This window comes from Macadamia integrifolia, unplaced genomic scaffold (genome assembly GCF_013358625.1).
Source record: "Macadamia integrifolia cultivar HAES 741 unplaced genomic scaffold, SCU_Mint_v3 scaffold1178, whole genome shotgun sequence".
NCBI classification, from domain to species: domain Eukaryota; kingdom Viridiplantae; phylum Streptophyta; class Magnoliopsida; order Proteales; family Proteaceae; genus Macadamia; species Macadamia integrifolia.
In genome coordinates, this window is record NW_024868110.1 from 108,985 (window position 1) to 124,813 (window position 15,829).

The 15,829-nt window shown below is 38.3% G+C and overlaps 2 protein-coding genes across 2 annotated transcripts; one reads left to right on the top strand and one right to left on the bottom strand.

The window, feature by feature from the left end:
- The first annotated feature begins 3,638 nt into the window (after positions 1-3,638).
- On the top strand, positions 3,639-6,182 carry LOC122063012 (WAT1-related protein At2g39510-like). The gene is made up of 7 exons (XM_042626664.1): positions 3,639-3,975; positions 4,553-4,615; positions 4,731-4,847; positions 4,953-5,190; positions 5,289-5,450; positions 5,596-5,747; positions 5,827-6,182. Exons 1-7 carry the CDS (start codon positions 3,764-3,766, stop codon positions 6,032-6,034), a joined length of 1,152 nt encoding a protein of 383 aa, XP_042482598.1. The 5' UTR covers positions 3,639-3,763; the 3' UTR covers positions 6,035-6,182.
- A 1,458-nt stretch (positions 6,183-7,640) lies between these two features.
- LOC122063013 lies at positions 7,641-15,097 on the bottom strand. The gene is made up of 6 exons (XM_042626665.1): positions 14,939-15,097; positions 14,421-14,718; positions 8,812-10,257; positions 8,661-8,729; positions 8,365-8,563; positions 7,641-8,125 (listed from the first exon to the last, which is right to left on the bottom strand). The coding sequence occupies exons 2-6, from the start codon at positions 14,421-14,423 to the stop codon at positions 8,043-8,045; spliced, it is 1,800 nt and encodes a 599-aa protein (XP_042482599.1). The 5' UTR covers positions 14,424-14,718; positions 14,939-15,097; the 3' UTR covers positions 7,641-8,042.
- Between the last annotated feature and the right edge of the window lie 732 nt (positions 15,098-15,829).

Sequence of the window (15,829 nt, forward strand, 5' to 3'; positions counted from 1 at the left end):
TTTGATTCTAGAAACACCATGCAAAAAAAAATATAGATCTATGTTAAAATAAATGAAAACTACATATTTGATGTAAAAAAAAGGGAAGAAGAAGGAATGAGTTGGACAGCAACCCATGAATTCTTTCCTGATGGATCTCTCCAAAAGGTAACACAGATACATGAAACCACCATCATTGTCCTGTCTCTTTGCCCTTATGTTGATTGATGTATTTAAGAGTTCAAAAACAATGTGTTATCTCACTTTCACCTCAATTATGGTTTTTCATTCTACGTCACTCTCCCAACGTAGGAAAGGTTTAAGTTAAGGGATAAAGAAGCACACAACACGAGTGCACCTTCTCGTGTAATGAGATGTGGGGGTTCACATTGACACCCTCTTATTTTTTTATTCATGTTGTCTCTATATGGAAGATACTATTGACTACACTGTCAATGGTTTGATATGCATATTCCACCCCACATTTGCATTGTTGAAAACCCATTCCCTTAAAGTTAAAAATTGTATAAAATTAGAAGGAAAAAATTCCCACAATGCCCAAGTGGGATTCCTACCTTCCAATGCAGCTCCACTGATCCTCTCTCTCCTCAAACAAACAGGGTATTATAATAAATGTATCTGTCTTCTCACCCTTTCATTGATGTGATTTCTCACTATAGTGGCCTCTAGGGAAACCTTTACCCAAATATACTTCTTTTTATTTGTTTAAATAATGAACTCGATTGTATGCCCATTCAGGCATTAATACTCTTATCCTTCTCTCCCATTCCACTTAGCTCTAGGCCCTCTTTGGTTAAGTAAAGAGCTCTATTGGATCCCCATTGATATTCTTATCCCTTTCTCTCGTTCCACTTACCCCTTAGAGAGAGAGAGAGAGAGAGAGAGAGAGAGAGAGAGAGAGAGAGAGAGTGCATGCATGCATGCATATCCCTTTCCTAAAGGACTCTGAAGTGGGAGATGAGTCATGTCATTATATGCCATTGGTGCTTTAAGCAGTGGTGAATGGAATGAATGTAAACAAAGGAAAACATAAGTCTCTCTTTATATTGTCTGTCATCATCACCAACTTGATTATGTTTGCTTCATGCATGATGCACTAGTGCCTCTCTCTCTCTCTCTCTCTAACAAACACCAACAAACACAATACATGCAACACTTTTAGAACCTTTCCAAGTCACAACAAGATTAATTATGCGGCGGTGCGAAGGGGAGAGGAGGAGAGGAGTATTAGTGGGAGACACATTTTTAGTGTCGGGCTGATCAAACCTGTGGATAAAAGACATTCTAAGTAATACGTAATTGACTTATTAATAAATAAAAGGTATTGCCAAATCGTTTTTCATGTTTAATTGATTCGAGTTTCAATTTGATACATCTCCTCTATTGGCCAAGTAATTAGATGGGCTTGCACAATCAGAACCTGGTAGGTGGGTGGAATGAATTTCCTATGCAATGGTTTTGATGTTGGTGCTGAATGAGATCAATCATATCTGTCATCTCTATCACTAACAAGTGTCAGCAAAATTTGTCATACAGCATAAACTAGGGTTTAATATGTTTTTGACTGAAGGTTTTCTGAGCAAACGGCTTAGAGGAGTGTATCAATGAGATGCAGTAAAAAGATATTGTTCATTGAGGGTAGCAAGGTAATTTCATGTAAACCAGAGAGAAGGAAAAAGAGGTGCTAGTATAGCTTACCGCGGTAGCCCAAAGAGCATTTTCCCGATATTATTATACATCAAAGGAAAAAGAAGGAAAATCCACAATTTGACCGTCACTATTACTTCCCCTACTAGCTGAAGGTCCATAATACACCTTCCTCGTTTATGACATCCATCCCACCTCCCATTAATGCCCATGATGAAGTAAAACTACCCCTTTTATCGAAAAAAGAAGAAGTAAAACTATCCCCAAACCCTAAAGTACAATAAAAAATTATTATATGATGAATGCTAGCAATATGACATTGTAACAATATGATAGTCTCTTTGCCACTCAATATGATAAGCAAATTCATATCATCAAATTAAAATACTTTGATTTATGGCTTTTTGTTTGGTTGTTTGGTGAGTAGATTTAGACATTCAAGTGATTAGATAAATTGACGATCATTTGGATTAGTTACATGTTAAATTTTAGAGTCAAATTTACTTTATGACTTACTATGTACTAGACCTTACACATTGTTTTAGCAATTGTTTACTTTTTTTTTAGATGAAAGTTGCAATAATTTTCTTTATGACGCCATTTGTTTTGTTTGGATTGAAAGCTACTAAATAATAAACAAATACATGTAAATGTCAAAAAAATTCGAGTACCAACTCTCCTTGGTATCGCTTTCAAATTTTTAAGTGGCTCATTTGAGAAAGCATTCTTTGATTTTGATATGTGATTTTTGTACTGAAAGAATATTTCTGTAATCTTTGCAAATGAAAAGAATTTTTTTTGGATTCTTTTGTCATTTCAAAGAATAGAATCATACAAAAAATGCTTTGATCATGTCAAAGAATAGAATTTGTGATAAGTATGTTCTATTTAGTGTAGTATCAACAACAACTATTTACAACAACTCGACCTTATCACATCTATAGCATCAAACCTTCAAAATGACTACATAGAAGTGGTACCAAATGCAACTACTAGCTGCCTCATGGTGGGGAATAAATTCATCACTTAGCTAGGCTCACCTATTGGTCCCTGCACCGAATCAACACTTACCACTGTACATCATATAAATGTTTAGGAAAATTCTAAATCTAATGTATACCCATTATTATATATATATATATATATATACTTTCTACCTCCATGGGCTCAATATGAATTTTTTTTTTTTCAAAAGAGGGCACATGCCTAAAAGATTACAATAATTTATTGGGAAAAATGTTTTTATGGAGGAGTGTGGCCCCTGCGCCTAGACAAATAGGGTGGGGGCGGGGGGATGACATCTTTGTGGATACATCCTCATGCACTCCCATTGACCTTCACGCACACATAGGAATCACACTCCCCCGTGGAAAACACTTCCTCTAATTTATTATTTGAAAAGATAATATGAAATTTATACTACATATACGCTTATCTTTTTTTTTTTTTTTTTTGGGTACAATATAAACTTATCTATTGAGGTATATATTAATGACATAATACACTTAACAGAGTTCATGAGCTGACATCCACATTTTTGTGGCTGTAAGGCAACTAATTGGATGCTATGATACTCATCCAATCCAAAATCTGACAACCAAAAACCATATACTACACATATACTATAATACACATTTGAAGGTTCAAATCTAGTAAGCAACTTAAACAAGAAAAATACCCAAAACAGATACTTGCTAGTTAGTGCATCTTAATTAAGCATTGATGCTTCTTCTCTAAAGATTCCTTCTTTAAGTGTTTCTATTTTTCATGAAAAAAACAAGTATAATGAAGTGGCTATCTTTCTTCAAAGTTTAATCCAGCTTTTAATTTTGTTAATTAAGGATGTTGGGGAGTGCACAAGGCCATTGATCTTTAATGCCAAATGCCTAAATTAGTGGAGCCCCTAGACTTAAACTAGTAGACGTGTTGAGATTGTTTTTTTCACGCAAGAGGCTGCTGTGCTAGTATATAAATAAGGCAACACAGCTCCTATTTGATTCATTCAGGTGGCTTTCTTTCTCATCTCTCTCTGTTCTTGCAAAGTCTACTTCATAAACTAGTGTTTAACATTTTTGGGTTTAAATCTTTAAAATCTTTTCATCCAGTTTGGGTTGAGATGGAAAAGCAAATGATAAGTCAATACTTGTGTGGTCTGTTCCATAAGACAAAGGCATACTTGGCTGTGTTACTGTTGCAGTTTGGGATTGCAGGGCTGGCTATCATTGCTAAGATTGCTTTGAATGAGGGGATCAGCCATTACACCCTCGCTGTCTACCGTCACGCCATTGCAACTGCTGTCATCTTCCCCTTTGCTATTATCTTAGAGAGGTATGTATGCTTGTGTGTTTTTGCAACTGTTCAGTATTTTGAGAGAGTTTTCCTTAGTTTTAGTCTATTTGTAAATAACTAGAGTTTTTTTTTTTTTTTTTTTTTTTTTTAATTTGTACTGTTTGGCCTAGTTTTTAAGCTGATTAGATAGTACTTTGCAATGTGGAATTTTCTTCTTTTTCTAACCTCATAGGTCCCTCATTGTCCTATCCACACAAGTCCCATGGCATACTGGTTTAGGGAACCTGAAAATAGGAGGGAGAATAAATTATAATTATTTTTTGGACAGGAGGTTCGCCTTTAGATTCATGGGGATGACAGATTCTGTGAGGTTGGCATTTTTAAGATTTCAGTATATAAAATTCAGTTTCTTCAGTTTTCTACTTCTTTGAGGCTACCTAAATTAGAGATGTTAGTAAAACAGAGGATCCACTAATTGACACCCATTATCTCTCTCTCTCTCTGGTGATAGGATGATAACTTGGGTCTTGAGTACTAAAAAAATACCTTTAACTTGTGTTACTACTTTGGAAATTATTAATGTACCATGACTTAGCATTGTTTTGTGTTTTAACAGAAAGGTGAGGCCGCGAATGACATTATCCATCTTCGCCAAGATCGCATTGCTCGGCTTGTTAGAGTAATCACTATAACCATTATATAGACTTAGAATCTTTTTGGATATATAGTCTCATGAGCTAAAAGGAAAATGATCTAGCTAACAGTGGAAACTAAACTATTTAATTTCTCTTCAGACCAGTAATTGATCAGAACTTATACTATGCTGGAATGAACTATACATCAGCCACATTCACCACAGCCTTGTCCAATATGCTTCCTGCCTTGACCTTTGTAATGGCTTTCCTATTTAGGTAATTTACTTCTCTGTTCAGTATTTTGTTGTGCCACTTTTTTGTCACTCCTCTTCAAATTTCATGGTATATTGACATTTTAGTTGGTGGTGAAAATTTTAAAAGGATGGAGAAAGTGAATATAAGGAAAACAAGAAGCATAGCAAAAGTGGTTGGAACTATAGTGACAGTTGGAGGAGCGACGCTAATGACACTAATCAAAGGTTCCACCATAGATTTGCCATGGACCAAAGGAACAAGAAGCCAACATGGAACAGAAGCCAGTGTCCATCAACAACCTCTTAAAGGAGCTCTTATGATCTCAGCTGGTTGCTTCTGCTGGGCTGGATTTGTCATTCTGCAGGTAAGAAATCTCTCTCACAAGTAACCAACCATGCATAGATCATCAATCACCGGTCTTAATTAAAATTTCAGTATTTTTCCTTTCTTGTGCTGTACTAGGCAATCACATTAAAGACATACCCAGCTGAGCTCTCTCTCACTGTTTGGATATGTTTGATGGGCGCATTGGAGGGCACCTTGGTTACCCTAGTGATTGAAAGGGGCAACTTTGCTATCTGGTCTCTTCAATTGGATATGAAACTTGTGGCTGTCCTCTACAGTGTAAGTGATCACTTCAGGCCATAGAAAATAGGCCAAGAATATTCTTCTCTTCATGGGTTTTTTTTCGGTTTAATCCTTTGGAGTTTATGGTTGAGATTAGATTCATATTTCATAATCATATAAATATGCCCACAAATGCTTGCAGGGAATAGTGTGTTCTGGGATAGCTTATTCCATCCAAGGAGTGATAATGAAGGAAAGAGGACCAGTTTTCATCACAGCTTTTAATCCCCTAAGCATGGTTATTGTTGCTCTACTAAGTACTTTCATTTTAGCAGAACAGTTATGTGTAGGAAGGTAAGAATCAAAACCCTTCACTGTGAATAACCATTGAAAAAAGTACCAGCTAAAGATCTATCACATTTCAATTTCGCAGCGTCATAGGGGCGATAGTCATAGCCATTGGAGTATATCTAGTTGTGTGGGGTAAGAGCAAGGACCCAAAGCCTTCATCAGTAATACTAGATGAACTGCCAGCGGAGATCACAGGCAACGGAGAGAAGAAGAATCATGACAAAGAATTAGTAGCCATTGTTTTGGCCAAGACAGGAGAGACAACAACCCAGGAACCAAGAGGAAATTGAGAGCTCTAGGTCAATTTAATTGTAACTAGTTTAAAATTTTGTTTTGTAATGGAGCATTCAACATTATTGTTGTTAAGCACCCAAAATCTTGTTCCTGGAGTATGTAAACTGCCATGAATAAATAATATAAAAAACTATTTTAAGAGGATGATTCTTAAGCGTACCATTGATCCAGAATTTGTAAGTCCAGCCCATTTCGAGCTCAACTGTGAGCTGAAATGAACTGGGCCTCATCGGTTAAGTTTGGGACTTGGATATCTTCAAACAACAGTTGAGCCTCAACCTAGTAATTCGAGATTTTAGGTGGCAGGGCCCAACTGTTATAGGAAGACACACAAGGGTCAAACTTAACCGATGTGGGATTTGATTATTCCCATTACTCAATTTAGTAAAAAATTGAACCAATCCTGGGCGATACCGATACCAATACCAATATGTATCGAGCCATATCTAATAACCGTTGCATCAATACAGGAGAAAATCTGGAATTAAAAAGGGTCATTATCAAGTGCTGGTCCTATCGATACGGGTACTAGAGGAGGATGCACAAATGGCCACTCTCAAGACTTGAACCCAAGTATTTGCCCTGGCAGCCCAAACCTTTTAGAAGGAACGAAAACCTGAGACACTGTCTTCCATTTACGGTATGGATTTCTTTAGAACTACCGCTAAATGCTAATTCCTCTCTCATCTCACCGAAAGGTTGGTAATAAGAGTGATTCAAGCCAAATAGAGGTGTCATAATCCAACCTGAACTGGTTGGACTAACTCGAACTGACCAAACAAAATTGAACAGAACCCATGCCCAAACTGATTGGAAACCCGGAAACCGGAAAAAAAAAAAAAACACATGTTTATATTACTGTATTTTAAGTGAGAAGATGTTCAATAGCTGCCAAAGCAAGGTATGCTAACATCATCTCTCTTATCTTTTTCCTCACAAAACATGTTCACGCTGGCACTCTTGTGCTCCTCTATGCGTTACACCGAAACCAAACCAGTCAAAGACCTATATTGGGCCAATATAACCCCACAAGAGAAAACCAGAAAATAAAAACACAAGACCGAAAACAGACTGAAACTGAAATTCTGCTTACCACTTTGGTTTCAGTTTGACCCAATACTAGAACAAAACTGGTTCTGCCCATCAAACCGAACCGAACCAACTGACTGACACCCTTAAATCCCAAGATCAGAGACAAAGGTTCGAAACGCATATTTAGCTTCAAGCTTATGTCAAGTCAAAACTCATCAAAGGAAGCAAATAACCGCGTGGAAAACACTCACGGCTTAGTGGCTACTGGAATTCCTGGTAATTGAATGCCCAATGCCAAAGAAAGGAAATTTCTGTGGCCTCCGGAAGGCCTAAAGCAACAAACACATTTTCTCACTAAAGGTTCGATCTTTTTCTTCCCCCTAATTGAAGAGAAGATGGGTCTTCACCCTCTTTATCTGTTTACCTGATTCTTACCAAAATTCCACCAACCCCCCCCCCCCCAAAACACACACATTCAAAAAAATAAAAAAGAAGCTGTAAACATATTTCAAGCCAAATAGTTGACCAAACAAGGAAAAAAATAAAAAGAATTGGAGATGGGATGGGGGATCCTGCTCAATATCTTGCATATAATTTACTTGATATTTCAGACAATTCTACGTACATACATAAAAACAAAAATTGTCAATGACTTACTTATATTCTTCAATTTTTTATGATAATGGATTGAGCATAAGTTTAACCAACTTTCATCTCTGAAGCAAGTCAAGGACCACCAAAAGCAAATATACATCAAAATCCCTGCTGAAAGAGACAGGAATGCTCGCCTTTCCTATTCAGTATATATCAAAATACACCCCTAATAACTCTATCCAAAGGACCTTGTCACAAAACCACAAGGATATCGGGTTCTTACCTACAATGAGAATATAATTATCAATACCCAAAAACCATATGCTTACTTACACAGAAGAGAGGTGTTTAACTCGGGTTACAATTTGAACAAGGCACTCAAAGAAGCTCCTTTTTTGGTTGTTGTAATTCATCCTTGCCATAGATACGCTGAAGTTCACGGGTAGCTGCTTCAAACGATTCTGAAGAAACAAAAAGTGAGAAAATATACCAATATCCGCTTAAAATTATTCAAAACGAAGATAAACTGAGTGCTTGTTTCTGTGTATAAATGCACACTTAAAAGACTGTCAGGTACCTAGGTCATGTAATAAAACTCAACAAATGGCAGCTTAGGTACAATTCTGCTAAAGCTCAATACAACAGAAGTGTCTTAATCTATAAGGCTATGACAGTGATTCAGAGGAATAGAAGTCATTACCTTTCCATATACGGAAGGCCTTCTGATTGATCGGCGAACCTGTCACAGTTTGAATTGCTTCAAACAACAAGTTCTGAGGAGTACTCCTTAGTTCTTGGACAATCCCATAGACAGTCTTCCCGTTCTCAAAGAAAATGTGATTATTTGGGTGCTTTGTCTTGCAACCAGCATGGCGCTCAAACTCATAAGCATTTAGTGGCTGAACAATGAATGGATTGATGAGAATGATCAAGATGTTCAGAATAAAACACTTCAATAGAGAAACCACTAGGAATTCAAAAATACATCTCACTCACCTTAGAAAAATTACATAACTGACAGCTGCATAAATATCCAGAACCTTTAATAACTCCACGAAGCTCCTTCTGATATGCATATGAAATTGCCAAACAGAGTTACTTTGGTAAAAATAAATGTGAAAACAGACATAGGATATCCAAAATTTACCTCTCGCGACCAGGATATATACTTCACAGTCACTCCATCAAGCATACCAGTTGATAACAAGCTTTTGACATTTGATGGGAAATTATTGGGAGCTACCTTTTTCGACATTTTTAGCTCCATCTTATTCTTAGGAACTGTCTCACTTCCACATGCTACCAAAGGAGTAGCACTTACAAGAAGATCTGCACTTGAATCAACTGGCTCCTTCCTGCCAAGTGCTTCTGAGGGCTGAACAGAAGATTGACTAATTAACAAGTCATAGCCTGATGGGTTTATCTCTGGTTCTTCATCATAGCCTCCAAATGATATGGTGTTGCCCTCCACCTTGTCAAAAGTATGCCCCCCCATTGAGATGATATTATCTCCCTTGTTGTAGATGTGACCCATTGATATGATGTTGCTATCCCCCTTATCATAGGTAAGAGTCATTGACACTGTACTTCCTTCCCCTTTATTAAAGTTGTGACCCATTGATATGGTATGTTCTTCACCCTTATCATAGTTGTGACCCATTGATATGGTATTCCCATCCCCCTTACCATAGGCCTGACCCATTGACATGTTTTCATCCCCCCTATTATAGGTGTGGCCCATTGATACAGTATTTTCATCCCCCCCACTGTAATTGTGACCAATTGATATGGAGTTGTCATCTCCCCTGTTATAGCTCTGACCCATTGATATTGTATTATCGCTCCCCCTGCTATAGCCATGAGGCCCCTGACCCATTGATATGGTATTATCATTCCCCCTGTTATGGGTGTGGCCCATGGATAAGGTACTTGCATCACCCCTAACATAAGTGTGACCCATTGATATGTTACTCTCATTCCCCCTATTATAGATATGACCCATGGATATAGTGTTTTCATCTCTCTTGTTAAAGGAGTGACCCATTGACATGGTAACATTGTCCCCTGTATTGTATGTTTGTCCCATTGATACAGACATGCTATTGTCAGAGTCCTTGACCTGATTAATTTTAACTTTTCTGATACCACCATAACTAAGAGATGAATCAGGATCTTCCATTGTCTGAGATATAGATAAACCAACAGATGGGTCATTTCCAAATTGTTCCTCAACACCCTTTCTTACCATATTCAAATTCCCAGCATTGACAGATGAAATGTTCCTACCACCAAAATTTATAGTCCTTGCAGTCTCAGATCCAAATAATCGGTCACTGAACTGGCCTGAGACTGACTGGAAACTCGAAGTATTTTCCCATGGAGAAACACCCACATTTGTAATCCCCAAAATCGGCTTGCTATTTGAAGATTCTATTGCTTGCTTCTTGTTAGGAAATAACTCTGGTTCACTACCATCTATAAACCATTGATGAGCACGCTTTGGTTCAATTCTGGATGAGTTATCATAAGCCATATCTCCATCTGTTAAACAACCAGGACCCTTTGCAATCCAAAAGCCCTTGCTCTGGAAAGACTGAGAGAAACGATTATGCAAAAGAAAAAGTTTAGGGTTCCACCATTATAGGAGAATTTATCTGATGGTAAAACACAGTAAATAAAGAAAAGAAATGTACATATTGAAATGTTCTATATTTTTTTATAGGCCACAAAGAGAAATGCTATTGAAATGTATGGTCAGGAATAGTACAATTATCATTATATCTCACACAGTCAACTAACCACATCACAATAAAATCCCAAAGAAGGATTCAGAATCATATCCAAGCAAGTTACATCGCTAGTCATCATACTCAAAGTAATTATCCTAGTGTGCATGTACACATATCTCTGCAAATTAACAATAATGAAATTTAGGAATGATGGCACATCTGCCGCATTCCCATGCACCAACAACCACCCAAGAAAGGAGGGGAGGGGGAGGGCAAGAGGGAAATAATTCATTCAAAGGTGGAAAAGGAAGTTTGGTAGCAAAAACCAGTATACTAAAATCAAAAGCATAACAAACTTGCCAGTGGAAACCATATCCATTAACGAAGTGATGGGAAAATTATGATTTGGGAAAGTTTGCCCTGTGAGAGTGTATATACTAAGAAGTTGCAGTACTGTAATTAGTGGAAATGTAGATCACAAGATAATGGAACAAGTAAGGATAAAGTAAAGTATGAGTGGAGAAGGGTAATTTTGGAATGTGATGCAAAATATGGTTAATAGGTAATAATGGAACAAGGGAGGGCAATATGGGAAATAGATAGAAAAAAAAGAATTAAAAGGCAATTATTGTGGGAGAGGGTGGGGTTCGTCTTCTGCCTTACATCATGTAGAACCAGTGGAGACTATTGGAGTCAAGGAGGAAGAACTTCCTCACAAGAGCTCAGGTCGATCTGAAAGTTGGTATGGTGAACTGCAATTCACAACCCTACTAAAACAAGAAGTGGTCTCCTTAGACAACAAGCAAAACAAGGGTTCTAGAAGTCTGAAACTGAGCCCTGCGGTGATGTTAATTAAGACCTGCAACTGAGTTTGACAGGAAGTTCTGGAACCAGAGTTTGGGGGCTTAGGGTGGCCCAAGGAAGAGGTTCCTACGCCTAGAAGATAGGGGAAAAGAAGTGATGAAGGATATTTGCTCACAACCGAATAGTTGCTGCTGTGAACCAGAACAAGATGTAAGAAAACAGAAGAGAAGAAATCAACAGAGAGAGAAAGGAGGATAAAGATTGCCCTGGGTGTGGGCGTGGGCGTGGGCGTGGGCGTGGGCGTGGGCGTGGGTGTGGCCGTGGCCGGGGGAAGGGGAGGGGGAGGGGGGAACTCGCCACACAGGCACCAAACAATTCAATATTTTTAATTCATTCTTCAAATCTGCTCTCTACTTCCAACGGGTTGCATATAAATAAAAAAAAAAATCTCAAAAATGGAAACCTATTCTACTAAGAAATAAACTCAAATTGGAAACATAATAAAATATCCTACCCCAATCTACCCAAGTAAGAAGAGGAAATAAAAGATCACTCCTACGTATCTACACAAATAAAGAAAGATTACAATATTATTCACAAAATAAATAAACCTTCCTAAGATCCTGCTAGACTCCAAAAATCCATTAGAATCTGGTTCTTGGTTTAGGTTCTCAAATGGGTTCGGGTCGATCCATGGAAGTGCTCCTGCATCAATCTTTGAACTGTATTTTTTCTCTTCCCCTATTGCTATTTTTCTTTTGCCATGGTTCTACGTTGTCATCAATGTCATGTCAAGGTTGTCTCACAATTTAGGATGCTTTGTCCAAACTGTCACCATCATTTCTATCAGATGGTTTACAATTCTAAGTGCTCAAAGCTACCAACAAATAATTTACACCTTCAACCTCTCTCTCTCTCTCTCTCTCTCTCTCTCTCTTTGTGCCTAACAAGGGTGTCCGGACCTTCAGCCTGACTAAGTCCCCCAATCACATGTGCGTACGTCACTGCACACGGGCACCAAATCCTATGAGCATGGTTTTTTAAGTATCTTTCAGTATCCTCCAATACGTATCATATCTTTAAGGTACCAATACGATACCTGACAAATTTGATATTAGTACATGTAAGAAACTCTTTTATATTGAATCAATTAAATACACTAGTCTCACCGTACTTTGTTCTCATTTTTTTAATATGATGATATATTTCAAAAGGGGAAGTATTTTTGTGGGGGAGTGCAAGACCTACGCATGCATGAGGGCCAATGGGATTGCACGAGGAAGCATCAACAAGGATGCCATTTTGCATTTCATGGGGGGTTGGGTGGTCATTTCGCACCTCCATGTGTCCAGGCGCAAGAGGCACCCCCCCCCCACACACACACAAAAACCATTTCCCATTAAAAAAAGGCGTACCCAGTGCACAAGGCCCCTGCCATTGTGAAGTCTAGGGAGGGTCATAATGTACGCAACCTTACCCCCGTTTCGCAGAGAGGTTGTTTCCAGACTAATTTATAGTGTTTTATGCTTCCAAATTTTATTTTGCATATCCTAAGGATCTCCATACGTTTCTTGACTATTTCCATCCTTATATTTAGCGTATCTTGTCTCTTTGATACGATACATCTCTTAAAATCACCCTTTCGATACGATACCCATACTTTAAACCTTGCCTATGAGAACCATAGAATCATGGGGCTTGCCCCAAGGGGGTAAGGGGAGTTGAACTCAGGATGCATGCCCATTTAGGCATGAGGGGGTAAGGGGAGTTGAACTCAAGACGCATGTCCATTTAGGCATGCTTCCTTACCAACTACTGCAATACCTCCAAACTAATCAGCTAATAACCTCTCATAAGGCAATGTTCAGCATGCTGATAAACCATTCAAATATTCCATCAGGCATAGAACACAAACCATCAAAAGAGAGTTTTTAAGAGACTCAAGAGGAACTCCAGCATGTCTTAAACCAACCTTTAAATCTCATTTAAAACCAGGTTTGATCCAGCTCTAAATTTTTCGAAAGTCTAAGATTCAATAAGGAAAGTGAGGGAAAGTTATAAATAGAAGGAAATTGACAGGTTAATCCACTTCAAGTTTTATTCTGTTTTTTTTTTTTTTTTATCAAAATCTTCTCTACCACAAATCTATTGTCTTATTTAATCTATGCATTTTATTTTTCTCCAATTTCCTCATATCCTTTACAGGTTCCTACTTCATCCGCAATATGGCTGTCCACTTGCTTTCCATAAATCCATTCTGATACACGAGAACAGGAATGACATCCCACAAGCTTTGAGAAAATTTTCAAATTTATAACCCAATTTTCAATAAATGCAACCTAGCACCCAATTTCTTAAAAGTATACATCCTAAACAAACCAAGCCAAACCCATCCAATAAGCCCTTTGTCCACACCAAATCCAAAAATAATAATTATATTTCTTGGGAGGGGATCTTCAATGGAGAATATTGGCAAAGCAAGACTTTTCCACCCAACCACCCCCCCCAAAAAAAAAAAACAAGTGAAAACTTGAATGAAATGTCATCAAGTGTTAAAAAAAAAAAAAAAAATAGCTGCAAATTAGAAAATGTGAATGCCAAAATAAACTGTCACCATGGGCCTTCAAAACACAAAAATGACTATCTTACCAGCACCAAAACATGTAAACAACAATATTCCAAAAGAAAAACCTACAGAATGAGAAGGCATGATGATGAAATCCTTCAGTTGACAAGCTCCCAACACACTTCATATTGCGCTAATTCAATGCTAAACTGAGTAACAACAACATTCTGCTAATTCCCCCTACTAAGAACACCACCCCCCAACCCCACCCCACCGCTCCCAAAAAAAAAAAAAAGAAGAAGAAGAAGAAGAAAATCTCAGCTTTAATGATTCTTCACCAATAGCAGTGCTCACAAGTTGAGATCCAAAGTACAATCCAATTGAGCAACGCATGCAGCTGAAAAACACAATCTTATCCACCAAAAACAACTGGAACTGATCAAATGTGCTCCTCATACACAAAACCGAAATAGAAATTGGCTGCTATGATAGACCGCATATGATTTGCATGCAAAACTATCATTAGAAGCTAAAGAAAAAACTCATCCCAGTACGCAGCACATCTCCTTCAAGCTAACACTTAATGCAAATCCCAAAGTTACAACACCACATTATCACGGATTGGAGGAGGGGGTGGAAGCTTTAACCAGTACATACCATTTTAGTTCAAAGTCAAACTCTTAGAGGCAAAACTCCTCTGGTCCAGCGGAAAAGACGATCGAATCCAAATTCTCACGGAAGTAAATCGTTCTCTAGGTTAATCGAACTAAAGACCTCCGTAGTTGAGCGGTCGCAAGTCTTCTTACTCTGCCCCGCAACCTTAATGAGTACTTCAATAAGAGACTATACCACAAAGCGAAGATCACGATCCTCGATAGTTGTCGGCGAGATCATTCTGACACTCAAGAACTCGATCGAGATACATGCGATACTCTGCTCTCATCCAAACCTCCACCTGCAGAAACCAAACCCTAGATGTCAGTTCCCCCTTCACTTCAAACCGAATGATTGATTTCTGATTTCACTTCAAAACTCTCCACGATTCGAAGGGTTTATCAGAATCACAACAGAATAACTTGGTCGGAATTATGAAATCCCCGTAAACCAATCTATAAATCGTACTACCTAACCCTAAATCGATAGATAAGAGAAGGTTTCGACGAAGCATTGCATACCTTCGATAGCTCCGGAAGGTCAACTACCGAATGGAGATTTCACCGGCGGAGATCGAGACGTTCTCTCCGGCCACGCTGTACTGATGAAATGCCGCTTTCTTATGGAACGAGAAGAGAGAGAGAGAATCTGAGTTTTAAATGAGGAATTGGGTTTTGGGGTTTTGTTTCTGAGGAAAGATATTTGATGGTACCGATTACACAGTTTCTATTTGTGGTATTGTATCACCTACGGTACACGTTGATACCTTGGGATAAATCTTGCCCTTTAACGAAGAAGGGCCCCACCTTGATCTGGATCTGTGGCTACATGACATATATGGCTGAGATAACGAGGAAAATATTCCAATCCAGCAAACATGGGATCTTCTAAAAAGCAGAAAGGATGGGCCGGGGGCCAGGATGGTGATTGATTGGGTTGACTTTTGGGCTTTATTCGCATCTGTTTTTATGTTTATGGGCCATTCTTATCCGTATCTTTGGCTTGAAACAAGACTATTCAAATGGCCCACCAAATAACTCCAATCGGTTGGTCATTCTAAACAAACCGCCGTTTAGAGCAAGGTATTGGTGTCGTTATCGGTCATACCGGTACTGATATTGATATAGATCAGTAGTATGGGGGCAGATCGGACCATTTTACCCCTCTTACTTTATGGATTTTTTTCTTAATATTTTGACGTCCCCCATTCTGATACCACTAATACAGTATCGATCGGGTTTCTCTATCGACCATAGGAATTGGTCAAAAAGTGTTTTGTTTTTTGAATTTGCGACCGATATGGGCCACTATGACTTGATCCATATCGTTTCGATATTGACATAAGTGGTGATCTATATAGCCACCGATACCCATGACCCTGTATACAACCATGGTTCAAGTATTGAAAATGC